Source organism: Plasmodium vinckei (genome assembly GCF_900681995.1).
Source record: "Plasmodium vinckei vinckei genome assembly, chromosome: PVVCY_13".
Classification (NCBI taxonomy): domain Eukaryota; phylum Apicomplexa; class Aconoidasida; order Haemosporida; family Plasmodiidae; genus Plasmodium; species Plasmodium vinckei.
The window spans coordinates 2,474,956-2,500,619 of record NC_051305.1 but is presented as its reverse complement, the minus strand read 5'-3'; the positions used below and the strand labels follow the sequence as shown (position 1 = coordinate 2,500,619).

The following is a 25,664-nucleotide window of genomic DNA, read 5'->3' as shown; positions in this document are numbered from 1 at the left end:
TCCCCCATAGATGGAATTTATAAATTTGTTTGTTTATTTTTTTCGACTATATTATTTTATAATTATTTGCATCTTCTTTCTTCTATCACTTAAGTTTATAACTGTTCATGTCGTTTTATTTACACCAAACAAATTTGTAGATTTTTTCATTTTTTTTCTTTTTAATTTCTTTCTCCGTTCAAATACCAAAAACTAACATAAAATTATAAAAAATGAATAATATTTTACAGTGAGGAAATATTTTAAAAATAGTACACTTCATAATTTTCTTTTATTTACCTTGTACATAATAGCTAAAGTAATGAATATTATAATAACTATAGTTGGAATTCCAATTTTTTTGAATTCTTTGAATATAAATATATCACCTATTCCTATTGTTCCATTTCCTTTTACTTCACTTCCAGGATCTTCTGTTTTAATCACTTGATCATCCACCGGTTTTTGAGGTTCTTTTTGATCAGTTCGATCAGAATTTTGGTTTTCAGATGGATCATGAGACGATTGATCTGTTTTATTTTCTTCTGTAGAACTTGGTAATAATGAGCTTTCCGAAGTTTGATGTGAATTTTTTTTGGATTGTGATGGATCATCCCCTCCTCCCTCTGATCCAGATTTATTATCACCTAAATGAGGAGGTTTTTCTACTTGGTTAGAATCGATACTTATATTATAAATCATTTCTTTTAAAAAACTACTATATTTATCGTAGGTAGTTTCTAAATTACTCAAAGCTGTACTATATAAATTCTTAATAGTGTCTGTGGTCTCTGTAATTCTTTTATTAATCGTTTCAAATGAAGTGGTAGCATCATTTAATTTCTCCATGCCTTTTAATGAGATACTAAAAATTAATGGTCCAGTATTAAAAGGGTCCACTGTCGTACTTTGAGTTCCATTTTCTACCAGAACACTATCTGAGACACCTTGTTCACGACCTGATCCTCCTTTATCATCTTGTCCACCATCTGTATTTAATGCCCGGTTATCTGTATCTCTTGTCCCATCATTTGAATCTTCTGATCCACCTACTGATGGTCCTGTATCACCACTTGCACCCCCTATATTTCCTTCAATATTGTCTGAAGTCTTTAAATCAATTTTAGAATCGTCTTGTACATTTGATGAACTTGATTCTCCTGTTTTAGTTTTTTCTAATACATTAATGCTTTGTGAAGATGATGGTCCTTCGTCTTGACTATCTTTTAGTTGCTTTAAAGGTTGTGGCGGTTGTATTTCTTCCGAAGAAGATGGTAATCCTGGTGGGTCCGTTGGTTTTGACATTGTAATTTTTTTATGCAGGGATTTACAGTTTGAATGATTGAAGTTATATGATTTAAAACCTTTCACCGCGTCCATCTCTTTTCCATCTGGTTTTGTAAGTGTTTGAAGTTTAGTTTTTAAATCAGTGTTTGAATCATTTCTCATAATAGCATCATTTCTAAAATCATCATATATACCTTTTAATTTATTCAATAAATCAAGATATGATCTGCATTTATGAATATCATTATAAATGGATATATATTGATTAGAACATTCGGTAGAATTCGTAATAAGGTTCGCAATTTCGTCAGGGTTTTTTTCATAATATGTAATTGTTTTACATATTTTATTAAGTAATTTATAAAATTCGCTCATATACTTAAGATTAGCTTCTTTCAAATCATTTCTACTAAAAAAAATATTCCAATAATCCAATATTCCTTTATGTTTCTTTAAATATGTATCATAAGCCTTATTTAAAGTAATTTTGTTGTCTTTGTTTTCGCTTTTGTTGTGTATCTCAAATAATTTATCACTTAGCCACATCAATAAATATTCATCATATTTATTATACTCATGATTTTCTATTGAAGATTTGAATTTCATAATTATATATTCGGCCACAGCATTAATACCAGCTTCATTTGTTTTACAAACACCATTATTACAAAATCCGTTGATGGTTGGCTCTTTGTTAATTATCTTCGTTTTGACATCTTTACCATTAAAATAACTATCAGCTATATTAAGATATTTACACTAAGAAATATTTATAAAAATATACATTAATTCAAAATTTGTTCAAATAAAATTTAATATAATTTAAACATAATAAAATTAAGGATAAATATGTTTTATTTTAAAATAAGATTATTTACCATTAGTTTGTGATCCATTGTAATGGAATTGTGTTTTTTAACTGTAGATTGGCATCATATTGTTTTTACATAAAACTTATATACTACACCAAATAATTTATGCAATTATTTGTCTTTATATGTGAAATTTCCAGTAGTTAAACACACTATTAGCATTTTTCTTAATAATAATAATAGTTTAAAATAATATACAATAATATAATTAAATAAAACTTATATTAATTTTTGTTGCAATTCAGGTAAGTATGCTTATTTTGCGTTTTTTTTGAAACATTTTTATCATATGCGAAATATCGCTATTCTTAATAATATTTGGAATAGCTTCCTTGTATAATTTTGTTTGACATTTCAATATCTTTAAATAAAACACATTCTCTAATTATTATACGCTATAATATGTAATAACTTTGCTTATGCGCTAACATTTCTTTATATATAAATATAATAATGAATAATTTCAAGTCCCATCTTATCTAATTTGTAAAATTAAAAAAGTGTAACACACAAATTAAATTAATTGAGCTACTACAATTAAAATGAATCATGAATATAAATTAGTTTTAGGATCATAGTTAGTATATATAAAGTCCATATTATTCTTTTAATCCTTATTATTTATTTAGCATATAAATAATTAAAAAATATTTTTTAAACATTAAAGCAAATAAATATAATTTAAAAATATTAATTTTTAAATTGTATTCATGTTTTGGTTGGAATAATGAATTAATTGGGGATCCAATATAACACGGATTACCATTTTAAGTACACATTTACACTTATAACCTAAACATATATTATATATTTTATAATATAAATTTATTTATTTAATATTTGCATTTTTAATGGAAACTTTAAAATTATTAATAAAATTAATGTTATATTGCTTGGTTGTGTTGATTCTAATATTGCCACATTAAACCTTGCTTAAATAATTGTTATAATATTTCATTTGATGTTTTATGCATACTATTTTTATTTTAGTATACCTTTAAGAATATATATAATGAATTTATATCCATATAGTATATCGAATAAATATAATATAATTTTCTTATTTAGTAACATACTAATCCATTATTGTTATTGGTATACCACTGTACACTACAATGGGATAATTAATGCACTCAGGAGAATTACTTTAAACCAATTACTAATTTTCATTGTTTCATTGTTTTAAAATATAACATTTTAGAACGTATATATTATTTCGTAATAACACTATATTTTAATTGCATATTGGATAGTTTGTATAATTAATGTTAAAAACTCATATGTTAATCTGAATATATGTTGTAATATAGACGAATATTCAAAATAAGGCTTATTATAATATATTGCTACATATATAGTTTTATTATTACAGTTCAGTTGGTATAATATAATTTAAATCATAATAATAGTGCCACAAATAATATTTTTCATCGAATAAAGAAACATATTGTGTTATTCATAATTCAATATAGATATGAGCTACTATCCCTTATATAATAAGGATTCTTATATATAGTTAGCCAAAAATCCCCAATAAATATAAAATATGGAGATATAATTTTACCGCATTTAATATATACGAACGAATTCGATGAAAGTATTATAACATATGGAGAATTTATTATGCGACCCTTTCATATTAATGCCTATGTTCCTTTTTTCGTTACATATTTGGGATTCATTTCGAGATTAAATATATATGGACGGTACGCATATTTAATAAACAGTTACAGACAAAAAATATTATCAAATTATAAAAAATTAAATTATAGTATACGACGAATTCTAATTCAAAACACAATTCTATACCTGAACCTAACCCCTCGATGCAGCTTATAATTTTATTAACAAATGTGTTTAATTTAAGTTTATTTAAAACGATTATAAATATTAACTAAAAATAAGTAAATTCCAAATTCATTAATATATAATATATCTCAGAATATACAATATCATGTTTATTATTTCTGGTAAATAGTATAAAATATTAATATTGATAAATGTAATCCCAAAAAATAATCAAATTACAATAGTAAATCGGAAAATAGCCATATAGAACCAATATATTGAAAAAAATACCAATTTATTATTATATGAAACCAAAAATGAAGTACGCTTAATAAGCAACGCTTTATTTTGTCGTATTCATTTAGCAGGTGGCAAGACACCTTTTGTATTGAAACAATACAATATTTGACTTTTATAAATAATAATTAAAGACAAAGAAATATTATAATTCAGTTATAATATATAATTCCATCACATAGAAAATTTATTTTATGTTTTATTGTAAATATGGAAAAAGCCTTAAATTGGTTCCCATTTATAAAAATTAAATATATTAATGGACAAATTTACTATTTAGTATTCTTTAATTTTATACATTTTTTAATTCGATTTTAAATATAAGTTAATTAAATTTATAATTCTATGAAATCGCGCTTTCTTTTGTAAACAAAAAAAATCAACAAAAAAAATAAATTAATAAATGGTGCAGGATCAGCCTGCATAATCTTGTATATATTTAATAATGGATCTTTTTTTCTACCAACTGAATTTATAACCGGTTTTATGTGTTTGATCCTATCATTTGAACTTATAATTATTTTTGTCTTTCTGTTTCCATCATGAAAATTTATAACTCTCTTCATGTTTTTTTTTTCCGATTTTTTTGATGATCCAATCGATAAACACTAAAATAAAAATATAGGGGAATATATATTTTTTTACAATAATAAAAATTCTTTAAAAGTGCTGTATTTAGTAATTATATTATTATTTACCTTATATGCAATTAATAAAATAATGGGTATTAAAATAAGTGTAACCGAAACACCAGTTAAACTACACTGTTTAGATGTGCAGCACACTAATGTGGTACTCATAAATTTTATTTTAGGTTTACAATCCTCTGATCCATTCCACGTAGTTGGAATTATATTCCAGGGTTTTATGAAAATGTGGTCAGAACTTGGCGATTTTACTAATTGAACATTTGTTTTGTGATTAGGTTGATCAACTTTTTGGGGGGGCAGTGTGTTAGGTTGTGGTTGTGGAGATGGTTGTTTTTGTTGTATTGTGGTTGGTGATGAAGGTAGTTGTGGATTTTGTGGCTGTGGTTGTTCTGGTGGTGATGCTGGTGGCGATTCTGGTGGTACTGGCTGTGGTGGTGTTGGTTGTGATAATGTTTGTATTGGTGATGCTACTGGTGGTGGTACTTCTGGGTCTTGTTGTGGTGCTGATGGTGATCCTGATGGTAGTTGTGGGTCTGGTTTTTGTACTGGTGGTGATGGGTCTGATTGTTGTACTGGTGGCGATACTGTGGGTGATTGTGATCCTGCTGGTGGTTGTACTGGTGATGGTGTTGATGGTGATGTACCTGGATCTCCCTTTCCCCCATCTGGTCCACCACTTGAACCTCCTTTTCCACCAGCTGCACCCCCAGGTTCACCCCCTAGACTTCCTTTTCCTTTAGATGGTTCTGGTTGCATATTGCTTGAACCTCCCGATCCATCACCGGATGCACCACTTTTACTTCTTTGTTCATTTTTTCCATCGCCTATACCTTCTTGACTATCTTTAACTGATTGATCACCTGATATAACACCTGGACCCCCAGATTCATGGACTCCACTATCTTGCCCACTACCTTGTCCACCATCTGGCACATTAACTGGATCTCCTGTTCCACCCGAAACTCCCTGCTTAGAATTTGGATCTTGATGTTGATTTACTACGCCTTGTTTAGTCCCTTGATTTTCCGATCCTGGTATTTGGGGCATCGATGGGGAATCACCCGCTTGGTTTGTTTTCATTTGTGGGTTATCTTTTGATTCCCCTCCTGAACTCCCTGGAGCACCATTTTGATCCACTTGCTTACCGCCTTGAGTTGTCTGTTGATTACTTGGGCCACCTTTTGGATCTTTTATATTATTTAATCCAGTTTGCATATTATCTTGAGGATTTTTTACGCCATTTTGTGTATCTTTTAATTCTGTACTTGTTACAGGTGTTGTAGTGGATGTACCTGGTGATTGTGGTATACCTGTACCATCTGAAGCAGGTGCTGAATTCTCGGAACCTTTTGTTTGATTACCTGATCTACTATTTGTACCTCCAGCTCCACCATCTGATATACTACCTGAATCTCCTGATCCATCTGGACTTTTTTGATCGCCACCTGATACATTACCTTTTCCACCTTTTGAAACATCTTTCCCATTATCGATATCTCCTGCTTCACTAACTTTATCAACTAATCCATCTTCTGAATCACCTTTTTCAGTATTTGTACCAGTCAATTCACCATTTCCTCCACCACCTGTATTTAATGGCCCCTTGTCTGTATCGCCTGTCCCACCATTTAAATCTTCTGATCCACCATTGTTACTGCCTTGATCACTTGATCCACTACCTGATCCCCCTGGTTCACTATCTTTGACACCTTCCCCATCATCGGAACCTCCTTTATTGGTAACTGGAGTTTGATCATGATTGTTTAAATCACTTTGAGGACGATTTTGATTTTCTGTGTCGCCGCCTGGATCTTTTTGCTCATTAGATTCCCCATTTTGTGATATATCTGAAGTACTCTTGTCAGTTTCTAATTTTGGTTCTTGTGGTTGGACTAAATTTGGTAATTGAAGTTGAGATTGTTCTATTGCAGTTGGTGATGGTATTTTCTCTTTATTATCTTTTGTCTGTTCTGGAGCCTTTGGTGGAGATTGTGGATCATGTTTTTGTGATTTTTGCAATGGTGGTGCTGGTCCTGGTGGTTCCACTTTTTTTGATGAGACTATTTTTTTTTGTTTTATGGGGAATTTACATTGTTCAGTACTGAAGTCATATGTTTTAAAACCTCTCACCACCTCCATCTCTTTTCCATTTCCTAGTGTAAGTTTTATAAGTTTAGTTTTTAAATCATTTTTTGAAGGGTTTTTCTTAATAGCAGAACTTCTAAAATAATCATATATACCTTTTAATTTATTCAATAAATGAAGATATGATTTGCATTCAGAAATGTTCATATAAAGGGTTCTATATTGACGACGGCAACCGATAGAATTTTTAGAAAGATTCTTACTTTTGGCACTGTTTGTTTCATAATCTACAATTGTATTACATATGTGATTAAATAACTTATAAAATTCGCTCATATACCAAAGATTAGCTTCTTTCAAACCCTCCATCATACCTAAATGAACCCAATAATCCAATTTTGCTTTATATTTCTCTAAATAGTCTTCATAAGCCTGCTTTAAAGTAAAAGCATCCATACGGCCTTTTCCAATATTTTTGCCTTTTTTTTTTTTGTGTATCTTAAGCAATTTATCACTTATCCACATCAATAAATATTCATCATAATCATTATACTGACTTTGTCTTTTTATTAAATTTTTGAATTCGCTATGTATATATGCGGCCAAAGCATTAATGCCATCTTCATTTGTTTTACAAACATCGCTACTACAATATCCTTTGATGGTTGGTTTTTCGTTAATTTTCTTCGTATCGACATTTTCGTCATTAAAATAACTATCACCTTCGAGAAGTAACTTACACTAAGAAAATATTTATAAAAATATATATTAATTCAAAATTTATTCAAATAAAATTTAATATGATTTGAATATAATTTAAACATAATAAAATTAAGGATAGATCTGCTTTATTTTAAAATAAGGTTATTTACCATTTGTTTGTGCTTGTTCATTGTAATGGAATTTTGTTTTTAAACTGTAAATTGACATCATATTGTTTTTATATAAAATGTATACACTGGAACAAAATAGATTAAACAATGGATCGATTTCTCTATATAAAATTGTCAAACATAAACGCACTATTAGCATTATTCTCAATAATAATATTAATTTTAAATTAATATACAACAATATAATAAAATAAAACATATATTCACTTTTACTGCAATTTAGATAAGTATCCTTATTTTGTGATTTGTTCGAAACATTTTTATTATATGCGAAATATCGCTATTCTTAATAATATTTGTAATAGCTTCATTGTATTATTTTGTGTAACATTTTAATAAGTTTAAATAAAACACATTTTCTAATTATTATACGTTCTTACATTAGAGAACTATGCATTTTCTTGATTTATAGTAAAAACATAACCAATTTTATATTATTATAAATATATAAAGAATTAAAAATGTGTTATTACTATAATTGTTAAAAATGTATTTGTATCTCATTATTTGAATACCATGTATTGATATATGCTATTGTTCAATGTGAAATATTACACTTTTTTATATAATTTCTAACAAATATAAAATACTATTTGTGTTTAAATTTAATATTATTCTTTTTTCTAAATAAATAAATAAATAAATATAATACGTTTAATTATCTTAATTAATAATTCACTTTAGAATATGTAATAACTTTGCTTATGCATTAGCATTTCTTTATATATATAACATAATTAATGAATAGTTTTGAGTACATAACTTATGTATGTTTTTAAATTAAAAAAGCATAATCTACAAATTAAATTAATTGAGCTACTACAATTAAAATGAATCATGAATATAAATTAGTTTTTGGGTAATAGTTATTATATATAAAATGTATATTATTCTTTTCATTCTTATTATCTATTTAATATATAAATGATAATAAATGTATTTTAAACAATAAAGAAAATAAATATAATTGTTTTCGTATAATTTAATTTTAAAATTATATTAATACTTTGGTTAGAATAATTAATTAATTTGAGAATCAATATAATATGAGCTACCATTTTAAGTACACATTTATACTTATAATCTAAACATATATTATGTGTTATATATTTTATAATAAAACGTTATTTGTTTATATAATAAAATAGATGCATTTATAACGAGCATTATGGAATTATTATATTGATTGATAACTTTAATGTCATAGCACCATAATAAAATATACTTAGCAACAAAATGTAGTATTTTATTTGATTTATTATGCATACAATTTTAATCTTATCATACCTTTAAGAGCATATTTAACTAATTTATACCCATATAGTGCATCAAATAAACATAATATATTGTTCATATTTAGTAGCATACTAATCCATTATTGTTACTATGATTGCTACTAATATACCACTGTACACTACAATGAGATAATTAATGCACTCAAGAGAAATACTTTAAACCAATTACTAATTTTCCTTGCTTCATTGTTTTAAAGTGCAACATTTTAGGGCATATATTATTTCGTAATATCACTATATTTAAAATATAATTTTATAAGTTTGTGCATATATAATAGCCTAGTATAAATATTATTGTTCAAATAAAATTAATTATTATGTGCTTTTTCGATAAAATTAATATTTAATTATATGAATTTTTTACAATAAAATAATATTTTAATATTATTTGTAGAATATTTACTATCTTATATGTATAAGCATATAATAATAACCCTATTTCTATATACCTAATTTTTTTAATTATCATAAAAATTATTAGAACAAAATATATATGAAATTTTATTAACATTTTATATTTTATTTTTTAACTATTCTAAATATAATATATATACCTCAAATCTATAAAATTTAAAAATTAATAATGATTAACCTAATGTTATACCTTTATGAAAATAAATAAAGGCTTACAAAACTATTTCTATTAATACTAATTAATTTTAATAAAATGTAAAGTAATCAGATAAAGCGAAAATATTATATATTGTTAAAATTTAATAAAATATTATACATATATCTATAATATAATTTTATTGTATTATTAAAAATGTTAGATGCAGGAAATGCCTTTTATAGATAATGTTACATTGTCGAATCTCGATCGATATTTAATGAATCCATATTTTATGATTGCCTATTATATATTAGTATTATGTTTAAATAATATTAAACATATGCATATTAACCTGAAGGTATATTATAATGCAGATAAATGTTCCAAATGAGTTTTATTATTACAGTTTATTTGGTATAATATAATTTAAATCAAAATAATAGTGATACAAATAAAGAAACATACTGTGTTACTCATGGTTCAACATAGCTATGGGTTAACAGGCCTTATATAATATATAATAAGGGTTCTTATATATAGTTAGACAAAATTAGCAATAAAATATAAAATGTGACATTATAATATTGCCACATTTAATATATACAAACTAATTCGATGAAAATATTATAACACGCGGAAAATATATTATACGACCCCTTTCATGTTAATGGCTACGCCCTTTTGGGGGTGCGTATTTAGACATAATATCGAAATTACCCATATAGGGTGGAAAATATATTTAATCAAATTATAAAAAATTAAATGAAAATATAACCTTAGCCCAAAGCATAGATTTCTTAGAACAAAACTATAACCCATAGTCCAAAACCCTAACCCCAAATATGGGTTTCCCCAAACACAATTCTAAATTTGAATCCAAATTTCCAATATAGCTTATAGTTTTATTAATAAGTGTGCTCAAATCAAGTTTATTCAAAATATTATAATTATTAACTAAAAATGTGCATATTTAAAATCCATTAATATATAATATTATGCATGGAAGGGGTGAATGTGTTTTGACAAACGCTAAGCAAAGGTAAATTAATTATATAATGTGTCTGTATATTAAATTAAAATGCATATAATAATAAAATTATGAATAAAACAAACAATAAATCAAATTTAATTATTCTATAAAATGTTAAATATATTGTTTTTAATTGTATAAACAAGCATAATAAAACATAATAATAAAGAGTGGCTATCTTGATGATTTTATTTTTTTAATCTTCGAATCAATGAATTTCCGTATGTTCATAGCCATATCAATCAAATTCGGCATAACTAAAAGCAGAAATGATAAGGCTGGCGATATGAATAACGCCAAAAAAGCTGCAGTCAACAAAAGACCCTTCATAAAAATTTTTTTGATGACGTTTTTCGTCTTTGGATTATTTTTTAATTCGTTTTTACTACTTGAACTAATCTCCTTATCCTCAGTATCCAAGAAATTTTCACCATTTTCCAATTGGCTAATGTCTTCATGTTCTGATACTGAAATATTTTCACCATTTTCCAATTGGCTAATGTCTTCATGTTCTGATACAGAAATGTTTTCACCATTTATTATTATTCTTTCGTTTTGTATCGGTTGTATTGGTATTTTATCATTCCTTATATTGTCAAGCTCTTTTTTTACTTCTTCTAATTCTGTCTGAAGTTCATAAATTAACTTTTTCGTTTTCTCATCTACATTATTTAAATTGGGTGATATATTACTTCCTTTATGCTTCTTTATACGTGAATCTATAATATTTCGAAGATTTGTTATTTCTTCGTCATCATCAATGTACTCACTGAATTGATTTGCAAGGCTCAAGGTTGACTCATAAAAATTATTTAAATCGAATTGCTTGTCTTTATCTGCTAATATCCTACTATTTTTAAAATTTATTATATTCCTTTCAAGATATATCTTTCTTTCGTTTATAAAGTATAATTCCTACAAACAAATGAAATATTCATTAACATATATATAATTAGTTTTAATTGTATCGTTAACTTAGCATATGCTTTTTACCAACATATGAAACAATAATATAAGGTTAATGTAAAACAAATAGATACGGAAACTATAATAAAATAGTATGTAACTTACTTTTGGGGCATATTCAAAAGAACAAATAATAATTGAAAACAAAACAAATTTTAAAATACTGACTTTCATTTTAAATATTATTTATCAAATAAACAAAATAATATATGTAGTTTTATATAATGATGATAACTTCATATTTATTAATTTTTTGTTCTAAAATATATTTATAAAAAATTATGACATTTATTAATTTTCCATTTTCTATAAAATTAATTAATGTAACCGTTGTAATAAATTTCGCTATATTTATTAAAACTATTTATAGATATAAATATTAATTCTTCTCTAAAAAATAAAGAAATTTTAATATTTTAATTATAAAAAATATATTTATATAATAATTTTTCCATAAAAAATATTTTTGCAAATTTGTTATACAAATAGGTTTTTAACATAATTTATAATATATTGGTATATTTAGTGATACGGTTCTAATATTTTATAAACTTATATTTTTATATTATTGTTTACATACAAACAAATTAATAAATATCAATTAAAATGATAAAATATTAGATACATATATTTTTTTTATATGAATAAATACAAACATATAATGAAAACATTAACAAAATATGGTTGCTATTTACATTTAAACGGTTTCTAATTTATTGTTATATTCCTCCAAATCTAAATACTAATTAATAATATTCTATATTTTATTTAACACTTGTTTGTAAAAATATTTTTTCATAGTTGGTATATAATAATTTTATTTATAAATATATCTCAGAATATACAACATCAAATTTAATATTTTTATTGAAATCACATAAAATATTCATATTGACTAATTTAATACAAAAAAATAATCAAATCACTTATTAAATCACAAAATTAATACGTATAGAACCAATTTATTGAAAAGGATACAAATTAATTTTTATTCCAAATCGAAAAAAAACAATATATTTAATGCTATTATCTTTTTTTTTCATCATATTAATTTAACAAATGTTAAGACACTTTTTGTATTTAAATAATACAATATTTTAACTTTTATAAATAATAATTAACGACAAATAAATATTACAATTCTGTTATAATAAAAAAATTATTTTATGTTTTGTTATAAAATATGAAATCGATCCTTAACCTGGCTCTCGTTTATAAAAATTAATTTTATTAATGGACAAATTTACTATTTAGTATTCTTTAAATATATATATTTAAAATTGACTACAAATATATGTTAATTGAAATTATAATTCTAAATAATTTAGTTGTCTTTTATAAAAAAAAAAAATAAATTAATAAATGGTACAGGATCGGCTTGCATAAATTTGTATATATTTAATAATAGATCTTTTTTCTACCAACTGAATTTATAACCTTTTTTATGGTTTTTTTTCTCTTCGATTTGCTTGTCCACCCAAGTGATAGATACTAACATAAAAATGGGGAAATCATATTTATGTAGAAAATAAATGTTAAATACATTATATTTACTAATTGCATATTATTTACCTTATACATAATTGTTAAAATAATGGGTATTGAAATAACTATAATACTAATACCCGTTATGCCACATTTGGTATTCGGTTCTATACGCCATATTGATGGAGCTTCTTTCACTTTAACATTTGCTACAGTAATTACGTTTTCTTTTTTTGTATTTGAAGGATTACTACCAGAACTTGTTAATGTATCTTGACCAAATGGTGGTGTTTGCGACGCTATATTTCCATCAGTAAGTCAATTTGGTGAATTGGTGTAGAGCTAATCTGTGAATCGAGGGATTTTGGATCTGATGGAGATGGTGGTAGAGATTGTAGTGAAGGTGGTGATTTTAGTTGTGACTGATCAAATGTATCCACCCCACCCCCTAAACTATTGATCCAGATTGATCATCATTTAATTGAAAAGTACCGAATGGATTAAATTGGCTAGCTATACTACTAACAGCACCACTAATATAATTAATAGATCTAGTATAAGCATCTTTTACAGTGGTCACAGTCTTATCATAAGCACCTTTACTATGCCCACAATGTTACTATATGCATCACTGATTTTATTAGTGGCACTTGTTAAAATATTCTTTGAAGATTGATATATACCCTAAACCTAAAACCTGAACCCTATATAAACGAACTGAAAATTAACAACAAATACAAGATACCGAGATTATACTTCAACATACTTAATATTTAATTTATAAAACTCAAATGTAAGTGTTGTAATTTATGAATATGTATTGTTGGTTGGACCCATTTCATATTAAAGCTTATACGCCCCTTTATGTATTGCAGACGTATGCCACATTTAGCGGCAAAAATCCAAAAGTTGTAATATATGTGTTTTTTCGTTTAACAATTTATTATATATATTAAATAAATTAAATAGACTAATAAATATTATAAAAAATAAAATGTAAATATATTCCTGAACCCTAACCCCAATGTACATAATACAAAAAACCCTTATTTCGAACACCTTAACATTAAAAAATATATAATTAAAAAAAAAAAATTCGTATATAAATACTCTATATTTTATTTTTACAATTTTATGTAATTTTTACTGTATTCTTAATTAATTTTATTTTTACAATTTTATTTAATTTTTACTGCATTTTTATTTAATTTTATTTTATATATATTTTTATATTTTGTATTGTTTTATATTTTATATTTAATTTTGTTACATAAAAAAATATTTTATTATATTTGTGTCAATTTGCAAGAAATAATGTGTATCATTACTATCACCAACAATATAGGATTTTGTCCATCTATTGAATAATATTGGAACAGTTGTATTAAGGTTAAAAATAAAAAATAAAATTGTAAAAGCTGTGATTAACCATAATGGAAAATTTAGCATACTGTTATTATGATGAATTGGAATATTGTTATTGTAATTATAATTGGTGCAACCATATATAAATAATATTATAATTTCAGATAAATTAAATTTATTAATACATAAAAATATAAAAAATATGTATACTCAAATAAAGATGAAAAATAACAAAACAATAACTATTTATTTTATACAATTATTAATATATGTATTCCACTATATCCGTTTATTATTTATTAAACATATATTATAACCATAATTATCCCAAATCATATATTGGAAAAATTACATTAAAACGAGTATTTGATTTTTATAGTGGTGCTCTCTTTATATTATAAATTATCGGTTGTCATTAGTTAATGGGGAGGATGTATACATATGTTTTTTTTTTCAAGATGCATTTAAATAGGTACATACACAATCCTATTTTATATATTTTTTAAAACTATGTATATTTTGGACTAACAAACTATAAAAAAAAATGCATGCACATAACGTGTAACATATAAAATATTATATATAAATAAAGCTACTTTTTTAAATATTATTATAATGCTAGAAAAATTCAAATCATAATATATGAGGTGCTCTATAATTTATGTACGCTCTTTTTCTTCCCCCGCAATGAACTCATTTAAATAAAAAATGTATGTTTATGTAATTAAATAAATTGTTTTTTTGAATAATTATTATTTTTTTATATATTCCTTGGATATTCTTTTCCTTCTATTTTAAATCTACTTATATAACGTGTTTTTACAATTTTTAAATTAATATTTTACTTCTAAAATCCAAAAATGAATAAATTATATATTAAGATTGCTTTGACACTTTTAAGTCTCGTAGGATTTATGGAAAATGTAGCATTTGCAAGCGAAACTGATGCAGATGGTGCTAAGGATATCAATGACGTTCAACAAAAAAATGATGAGTATGAAAATATGGAAAAATATATACATATAATATAAATATACATATTCGTCAAACACATCCCTTCATAATCACTGAATATTAAAAATTCCATCTATAAATTCATTTCTTTCTTTTTTTTACCCATTAAAAATAATATCACTTTCACCAGTAATATTTCGAATACAATAAATCAAAAACCCAATGGCACGATATATATTGACGTTGATGATGTTTTACTAGCAGTAGAGCATGTAAACCAAACTTCAGAACTGTTATTAAAACTTTCTGAGACTGGTGTAGAAGATTATTCTACCTATTCTACAGAAAATCAAAATTGTACTATATATTCTAAGAAAATTGGAAATATGGACATTGGAAGGCTCCATGTTACAATCCCATCTGCCTCTAGAGTAACAAATGCCAAACAATATTTAACATATAAAAATAACTTAAAATTAAATAATTGTTATTATATTTATCCATATGTTTTTTTTTCATTAGTACAATGATGTATTATCGAGTATCTGGGATTTCGATGATAAGCAAAAATCGTATAACAATATTATTAATGGTACATAAAAAATAATCAATTAATGAATTTAATATGTGATTATCACTCTTTACGCATCTTTCAATTTTACTATTCTTTGTCTATTATTTTGTTATATTCATAATATTTCATTTATACCTCCAAAATAATCATTTTTTAGGAAAAATTTCTCGTATGTACTGCAGATATTTAATCTTGTTTGAAAAAGAAAGCATAGATCCTAATTATATACCTCCCATAAAAAAATATGCTTTAGGCACATTAATTAAAGTAAGGACATTTTTTTCCATTAATTTTTTAAAAATTCTATTATTCATATTATTATACATTAATTTATACAATACATATATTTTTTTATTCAATAATTTTGTAGAAATCACATGACACAACTGTAATTGTATCTCCTTCAAGAACTCTAAATTATGACGATGAAATAAATCAAGAAACTGATTTGAAAAAATTTTACGTAAATGCAAAATCAATCGAAACTGACATTGATCCTGAGGATGCATTAACCAAATTAGGTGATAACATAGCCGGATTTGTAGTTAAAAGAGGCGACGATGATCAAGTTCATGTTACTTATATCAACGCTGTAAGAAATCTCAAAAAATAATAACATAATCATTTTTTCTTATTTTAGAATTTATCAAAATTTATTTTATCTATAACTCATATATTTTATCATATTCACAAACAAAATATTGAGATATTTTATATATTTATCCATTTTTTTTCGTAGATCTATGATGGTGGTAATTCTACCGATTTTTCCCACAATAAAAGAGAGAGAGGTCTTACATATACAAATATTCTAAAATTAGCACAACACATTTAATCTAGTAAATAACAATATCCTCCAAGTGAAGGTATTTCAATACTTTAATATTGGGATGCATATGCTAATGAAATTAATTTATCTTTATACGTAATACCTATTTAAATTGCCATCACAACAGTTTGATCGTTTTAAAATGTTTATTTATTATGTAATTTCGTGATAAAATTAAATAATTAATGCTATAATTCAATTATATTTTCTGTGTGATTGCTCTTTATATTAGTTCGATCGCTTTTTTACCATACAAAATTAATGCTTCGTACTCTTATTATTTTTAATATTATCATAAAACATAAAACTCGTTAATAATTAATTATTGTCAATATAGAAATATCATAAAATATATCGATCACCATCCTCAAATTAATATACTTATGATTTTTATCTTTATTATTTGTATTTTGTTCCTTAAAGTTTGTCTTTGAAAGCCTTTATGGAACCCAAATAATCAATACTAATGCAAATATTAAAAATTACAATTTATTTTATCACTTTTAATAGCTTATTTCTTATATATGTTTAAGACAATTCATTAAACTAATAAATATTATCAAATCATTCAAAATTATACAAATAAAATGTAATGTGATAGATAAACCTAACCCATAAATGGGTTCCACAAGCACTACCTAAACCTTGGCCCATTATATAATTTGAAAATATAAAAACGTAAATTTAAATATTAAAAATTTAAATGTTAATAAGCAAGTTGCTTATATTTTATGCGCATATTTATTTAATATATTTCCTTATTTTACGGAAATTGACAAATAAATTTATAAGACAGAAAATGACAAAAGTTTTTTGTGTAATAAAAGCAATAAACAACACGTTTTTAATTATTTTTAATTATTTATATAATTGGAATTACAAACAATTATATTTTAATTTATATATAAACAAAAAAGCATGTTTTTATGTAAGATACAAATGTAAGGGTGCACAAAAGATATAAAATGAAATTCATAATATGATGATAGTTTATTGTTGACTAATTTTTTGCAGGATGTTTTTGACCTTTTAATTTTTCTTTATATTTGGATTTCACTTGTTGGAAGTAAAAATCGTAATCTTTTATTAATTTAAATCGCTTTACTTTAAAAGTTGGTGTTAAATAATTGGAGGTGTCCCATAATCCCATTGTGATATATATATCATTAATTAAGTTATATCTACTTAAGTTTGTTTTATTATAGGCTTCTAACATATCTTTTTTAATATAATCAACATACTCTTTTTTTTTATTAACTTCTTCATCTAATACTTTATCCATAAACTCTTTTCTAGATATATTTAATTTCTTAAGTATACCATCATTTTCTAAATGTTGTGAAAACAAATTTTTATCAACAGATAAAATCGCCATCGGTCCATCCATTGTGTCATCAGCATATGCTACACAATAATTAATATATGGAATCATTGAGTATAAATTATTTAAACTATCTGTTTCTATATATTCACCTTGAGATAATTTAAGTAATCCTTTAGATCTATCTAAAAATGTAATGGATCCATTATTATTAATTTGTACAACATCACCTGTTTTAAAGTAATTATCTTTTGTGAATAAACTTTTTGTTAAATCGTCTTTTAAGAAATATCCTCTAAATAATTGATCACTTTTAATTAATAATTCTCCTTTTGGTGGTTTTGATTTAGCATCATATGCTTCCCATGTTGACACCTTATATTCAACAGTTTTTATATATGGTCCACCAACAGTATCAACACTTTTATCTTTAATATCTTGTAGAAGAATTGGCCCAGCTGTTTCGGTCATGCCATATCCTTGATATATACCAACATCTAATAGAAGTGATAACTCGTTTTCAACATCGGATGACAATTTTCCACCAGCATTAAAACACGATTTCAACGATGGGTTTATTTTATTTCTTATTTTTTTAGAAACCCCTGTAATAGATTCAACAAAGCGGTCAAGTTTACCATGTCTATGCGATCTACGTATGCCTAACGATGTGTTTACAATAAATTTTTTTACTGGTGGAAGTTTAGCTATTTCTGTTTGTATATCACCGTAAAGTTTATTAAAAACTTTAGGAACACCAATTAGTATACTTGATTCTGATCCTATCAAATCATCTTTAAAATATTTTATATTGTTACTAAATATATTTATTGAAACGGCTCCAGATAGACAATAGTACATAGACATTCTTTCAAATATATGTGACATAGGTAAATAAGATAAATGATATTTTGATGAAAAATACTCAAGGAATTGGGAATCTTTAGATGCTGCAATTGCATTATATAAATTTTTGTTACTTAGCATAACACCTTTTGGTTTTCCTGAAGTTCCAGAAGTATAAATAATCGTACTAATAAAATTTGGAGATTTATTTTGCTTCTTTTTAACTGCACCACGCTGAGCCAACTTTTCCATAGCATATTCCATCGTATGAATTTCTATGTTATGTTTTTTTGCATCTTGTCGAACTTTCATATATGTATCATATAAATTTTGTTTATCTTTTTCAAGAAGTTCTTTATATTCTATTTCTTCAGCAGTAGATGAGGATTTCTTCGTTTTACGGGAACCTTTTAAGGATTTTTTTTCGGTATTATTATTTTTATTTAATTCTTTTTGCTTCTTAGGATCATAATTTGGGATATGATCAAGTATTATAAGTTTTTTTAAATGTGGCAAATCCTTTATTCTTTCTAATATTGTTTGCGTATGTTTTAGGTCTAAACATAGCCATTCTAATTTAGATTCATTTAAAATATCAATAACTTCATCAATACTAAATCTTGAATGCATAACTAAGGTAGTAACACCAGTATTCATAGCAGCCATATCTGCTACTATCCAATTTATTGAATTATTTCCATATATGCCCAATATTTTAAATTTACCATCATTTTCTTTTTCGTCATATAATTTTTCAGGAACACCTCCATCATATGAATCTAAAACAGATGAAAATGCATTAACTTTATCTATCAACGTTTTGAATGTATATGTTTCAGCGCGCTTTCCATGTGCATTTTCAATTACTGCAGGCATATTCAGTTTTTTTTGTCCTGTTTCTATTATTAAATCAAGAACATGCTCATATCCTGGATTTGATTTATCTAATGCTTTGTAAATATTTGATTCGTTTTCGTTGGACGATGATGTATGTACTTTAGCATACAAAATAGAGCCCTCCTTTTTATCTTGACATTTATACTTCGACGGTACCAATGCATAAATAATTATCCCCAACAAACTATAAAGCTTCATTTTTTTATTATTAACAAATTCGATTATAAATAGTTAGATTGACTGAAAATGTGCTGCCATAGATAAATAACTATATTTTTTTCATGATATATAAGAAATGCATAGCTAAACAAGCGATAAATTGGCAAAAAAATACCAAAATCATGAATATTCTATATATTTTAGTGCACGTGTTTTTTTCAAAATAATTTTAAACAATTAATGTAATTTCATCAAAAATATCCATTACAACATTTATTCTGAACATTAGTCTAACAACTTCATATTAAAATGAATTATTCTATTATTTTATGTATGAATTTATATATACTTATAATATATATAAACATATAAATACAAATAAATATATAATCTAACAAAACATACAAAATTATAATTTTTTTTGGGATATTCAAATTAATTAAAATTTGTAATTTAAAATATATTAATATAAATAATAATATGTATTTTATTTATATAAACCTATATATTTTTATAGATAAAATATAATAAGATTATATCTATATATAGCATGCATGCATAATAATAACAACAATAATAACAACAATAATAACAACAATAATAACAATAATAATAACAATAATAATAACGACAATCATAATAATAACAAAATAATAATAATAATAATGTATAGGAATAAATAAAAAATCAGTGAAAAGGAAAAATGTGCCTACATAAGTTTATATTATGCAAACACCAATTTTAATTTTTTCAAATTTATATATGATAAAAAAGGAATGTCAATACCATCTCTCTCTTTATTCAATAGGTGATTCCTTTTTATTCTTAACTGCAATCGGCAGCAGCCCTTTAACGCCTATAATGCATAACATTAATTGAAAATATATAAGTAAAAACAAAATAAATATAATCTTTATATGTTCACACTATTTATTTTGTTTTATTTAACTTATCAAATGCTATGTATTATATTGATGTCCAATATATGCATACGGGTATAATCTTTACAGCTATATATTTTTTTAAAATAATTAAATGTACATAAATATATGGAACTTTACCTTGCCTACAAATAAGGCATTTTGTGTTTTGCATTCTGACATTATTTGTACACTTTAAAGAAAAATATAGTAAAAAAATGTCAAAATGTTTGATAATATTTACATATATTACGTACTGGGCATCCACGCCCTCTAATTATTTTGATATAAAACATGAGGTATGAATTAAAAAGACACATAAACTCTTTTCGCGTAAATATAACAACATATATATATTTAAAACATATTTAAATTATCGTATTACAAAGACACATATTCCTATATAGCGATATAGCGGTGTTTCGTTCTTCTGTAAGGAAAATTACAAATTCTCTAAGAAAAAATAAATCGGAGTGATATATGCAATGCATACATGTGTACTTATACATATATTATCATAAACCCGTTTCAACGAATTAAATATACTTTCCTGAGAGAGACATGCCAACTGAATTTGTTTATGATTTTAAGTCATTTATATCAAATATATTTAAGTTAATTCCTTTCTCGGGGTGGTTATATACATTTTATTTATTTATTTCGGAGATACTTTTGTAATAGTTTTATATTTCCCCGAGGAGTAAATTCATATTGTAACAAAGGTGGAAACATAAATAAAATATGATGGAATATATAAATGTGCATATGCGTGCTCTTAAAAGAATTTGTTATATGCATCTTAGCAGTTGTATAACAAAGTTTGCATTAATTAAAAAGGAAAGCCTAATTTCATAACTTATTGGTACATGTATTGTATGCATTTTCCATTTTAATCCTTACAACAATTCTCTTATTTCTGTAAATCCTTATTTGCAACAAAAATATATTAATATTTAACGTCGTAAAGAGCGTCCAAAAAATTTATTAAATAAACATTATTCCCATCATTAATAATGTGAAATGTCTTTCTGCGTAAATTTACGTAATTTCGAACTGTAGATGTTCTTTGGACATTTATATTCGGTCCTTTGGACTGTAGGTCATATAATTGGTTACTGCTTGTTCTCTACATATGGAAGTTATTGTGTATATAAAAATGTTTTTAATGAAATGTGCTGAATTTAATATAAAATCTATGTAATAAAATTGAAAAAAAGTGAAAAGTAATGCATATGTATACTTTAACACTATATTGTGCTTAAAATAATTATAGGGGGATTAAATTTGATCGTTCATGTCTATCGGAAAAAAAGAAAGATGAACAAAATCAAAATTTGTGAAAAAAATAATATGTATTCGTGCAGTTAAAATATGGAAGTATTTTATGACCATAACTATATAACCAATATGTATGTTCATAAAAATCAAGACAATTTTTATTCTTATTATATTATATTATATTTACTGAAACTTGATATTTCCATATAATTAATATTTAACATATGCCTAGTATAGTTATTTTACATTAAAAATAGATATTTATTTTAAAACAACCTTAAACCCTGATCTTTTATACATACAATTATAATATTATCACATGTTTAAGAATATGCATAACGAATTTATACCCATATATTGTATCAAATAAACATAATATATTTTTCGTATTTAGTAACATACTGATTCATTATCATTATTATTATTGCTGTTACTGATATACCACTGTATACTACAATGAGATAATTAATGCACTCAAAAGGAATAATTTAAACCAATGGATAACATTCCCATATTTCATAGTTTTTAAATAAAGTATTTTAGAATATATATTATTTCGCAATAACAATTTATTTAAATTATATATTTGAGAGTTTGTACATTAGTTCAAAGAAATTTTATTGTTATGTACCTTTTCGATAAAATTAATATTTAATTATATGAAATTTCCACAATAAAACAATATTTCAATATTATTTATTAATAAAGTATTTTACTATTTTATATGTATGGGTATATAATAATAACTCTAGTTCTATTTATCATATTTTTTATAATTGTTAGAGCTATAATATTAAATTTTATTAACATTCTTATATGCAATTATATTAACTATTTTAAATACAATATATTTCCAATTTATTTATACCTCAAAACTATAAAATTTTAAAATCAATAGCGATTAATCTAATATTGTACCTTTATGGGAAGTAAATTAAAATTTATAGAACTATTTTTATTAATACTAATCATTTTTAATAAAAATATAAAGGAAACACAAAAAGATAATAGTAACTATAATTGAAACTTCAAAAAATATTGTATTATAGTGCGATTTGTATTGTATTATTAAATATGTTAGATGCATAATAATATTTTATAGACAATGCCATATTGTCGATTCTCGATCAATATTCTATGCATCTATATTTTATGATTATATATTGTATATTGGTAATATGTTTAATTAATATTAAAAATATACTATTAATCTGAATGTATATTAATGTAGACAACTGTTATAAATAAGACTTCTTATAATTAATACCCAACCTCATATATAATGATATTATTACTGTTTAGTTGATATAATATAAATTAAAATAATTGGAGCACAAATTATAAGTTTTACCAAATATCAACTTTAATCAAATAAAGAAATATATTGTGTTATGCATAATTTAATATGATCACAGAACAACATATTTTATATAATAGACAATTATGATATATTAAATATCTATATTAATATATGCGACATAAACATTTTATTTTAATCATATTAAATCAATATTGACACTCAATATATATATTATACTTTATGGAAATATACGTTATGTGACCCATTTCATATTACTGGCTATTCTCTTTTTTAGTTGAATATTTAGATACAATCTCGAGATTAAACATACGGGATGGTATATATATATATATATATATATATTCAATTAACATTCAAAGACTAATAAATATTATAAAATTATAAACAAATTAATAAAAATATTACCCTATCCAAAAACATAAATTTCATAGAACAAAACTATAATTCATAGTGCAGGGTCCTAACCCAAAATGTGAACTTCTCCAAACACAATAAGCTTAAACCTAAGCCCTCAATATAGCTTTCATTTTATTAATAAATATATTTAAATTAAGTTTATTTAAAACAATTATAAATATTAACCAAAAATGGTAAATTAAAAGTCCATTAATATATAATATATATAATGGAAATAAGGATAAATGAATTTTTGGCAAATACTAAACAAAGATAAATTCATTATATAACGTGATTATATATTAAATTAAAATATATATAATAATAAAACAACCAATTAAATCAAATATCATTATTCTATGAAACATAAAAAAGTATAACTTTTATGGCACAAAATATTAAATATATTATTTTTAATCATTTAAACAAATATAATAAAACATAATAATAAAGAGCAGTTATTTTAATATTTATGGCATGTTTATGAAATTTAATTTAAATTTAAAGTCTCTCCAAGATTTCTTAGCTAAGGAAATTATATACGGTACAATTAGCTTTGTTACTTGACATAATTCTGATGCTATTGTCATAAAATCATCTCTTACACTATTCGACACATTAAGTGACGTGTTATTTGTTTCTTTTAAATTTTGATTAATTCCGAATCCATTATGATTATTACTTGATGAATTTTCATTATATTTATCTTGAGTCTCCAAAATATGCTCATAATTTTCCATTTGTTTAACGCCCTGATATTCTTGTACAGAGTTGTTTTCATTTTTTTTTATTACTCTTTTATCTGGTATCGGTTGTATTGCTAATTTACTATTCCTTATATTATCAAGCTCTTTTCGTGTTTCTTCTAATTCTTTTCGCATTTCTTGAAGTAACATGTTCGCGTCCTCATATTCATTATTTAAATTTGGTAGCGCAGTACTTTCATTATGGTTATTTATATGTGAATCTCTAATATTTCGAAGATATATATTTCCTTTATCATCAACATTGCGGCCATTAAGTTGATTTGGAAAACCCGAATTTGATTCATAAAAATCATTTAAATCGAATTGATAGTCTACATCTGCTAATGCCCTATTATTTCTAAAATTTATTATATTCCTTTCAAGATATATGTTTCTCTCATTTACATTGTATGATTCCTGCAAAATAATGAAATATTTATTAATATATATATATATATATATATATATATATATATATATATAATCAATTTAATTTGTTTCTTTAACTTTACATAAGCGTTTTACTAATATACGAAACAATAATATAAAGTTAGTATAAAACAAAATATATACGAAAACTATAATGAAATGCTATTAATATAAAAGGAAATCATGTGTAACTTACATTTTTGGAATGCTTCAAAGAACAAATAATAATTGACAAAAAAACATATTTTAAAATACTGATTCTCATTTTTAACTTTATTTATTAAATAAATGAAAAAATGATGATAGTTTCATATTTATTAGTTTTGTATTCTAAAATTTATGAATAAATGAATATATATACAAAATTATGAAATTTATTTCATTTATTAATTTTTTCCATCTCAATAAAATTAATTATGTAACAGTTGTAATCAATTTCATCATACCCA

The 25,664-nt window shown here is 24.2% G+C and overlaps 5 protein-coding genes across 5 annotated transcripts; 1 reads left to right on the top strand and 4 right to left on the bottom strand.

The window, feature by feature from the left end:
* Positions 1 to 105: 105 nt before the first annotated feature.
* PVVCY_1306900 (CIR protein PIR protein) lies at positions 106 to 2,162 on the bottom strand (the record flags this gene model as incomplete). Its single annotated transcript, XM_037634811.1, has 3 exons — positions 106 to 192; positions 280 to 2,025; positions 2,145 to 2,162. The coding sequence occupies 3 exons, from the start codon at positions 2,160 to 2,162 to the stop codon at positions 106 to 108; spliced, it is 1,851 nt and encodes a 616-aa protein (XP_037490857.1).
* Positions 2,163 to 4,558: 2,396 nt separating this feature from the next.
* PVVCY_1306890 (PIR protein CIR protein) lies at positions 4,559 to 7,851 on the bottom strand (the record flags this gene model as incomplete). Its single annotated transcript, XM_037634810.1, has 3 exons — positions 4,559 to 4,831; positions 4,922 to 7,699; positions 7,831 to 7,851. 3 exons carry the CDS (start codon positions 7,849 to 7,851, stop codon positions 4,559 to 4,561), a joined length of 3,072 nt encoding a protein of 1,023 aa, XP_037490856.1.
* A 7,554-nt stretch (positions 7,852 to 15,405) lies between these two features.
* On the top strand, positions 15,406 to 16,908 carry PVVCY_1306880 (fam-a protein; the record flags this gene model as incomplete). The annotated part of the gene is made up of 6 exons (XM_008624358.1): positions 15,406 to 15,539; positions 15,690 to 15,930; positions 16,022 to 16,091; positions 16,231 to 16,340; positions 16,444 to 16,665; positions 16,813 to 16,908. 6 exons carry the CDS (start codon positions 15,406 to 15,408, stop codon positions 16,906 to 16,908), a joined length of 873 nt encoding a protein of 290 aa, XP_008622580.1.
* A 994-nt stretch (positions 16,909 to 17,902) lies between these two features.
* PVVCY_1306870 (acyl-CoA synthetase, putative) lies at positions 17,903 to 20,164 on the bottom strand (the record flags this gene model as incomplete). The annotated part of the gene is made up of 1 exon (XM_008624357.1): positions 17,903 to 20,164. The coding sequence occupies one exon, from the start codon at positions 20,162 to 20,164 to the stop codon at positions 17,903 to 17,905; it is 2,262 nt and encodes a 753-aa protein (XP_008622579.1).
* A 4,346-nt stretch (positions 20,165 to 24,510) lies between these two features.
* PVVCY_1306860 (fam-b protein) lies at positions 24,511 to 25,480 on the bottom strand (the record flags this gene model as incomplete). The annotated part of the gene is made up of 2 exons (XM_008624356.1): positions 24,511 to 25,203; positions 25,412 to 25,480. 2 exons carry the CDS (start codon positions 25,478 to 25,480, stop codon positions 24,511 to 24,513), a joined length of 762 nt encoding a protein of 253 aa, XP_008622578.1.
* Between the last annotated feature and the right edge of the window lie 184 nt (positions 25,481 to 25,664).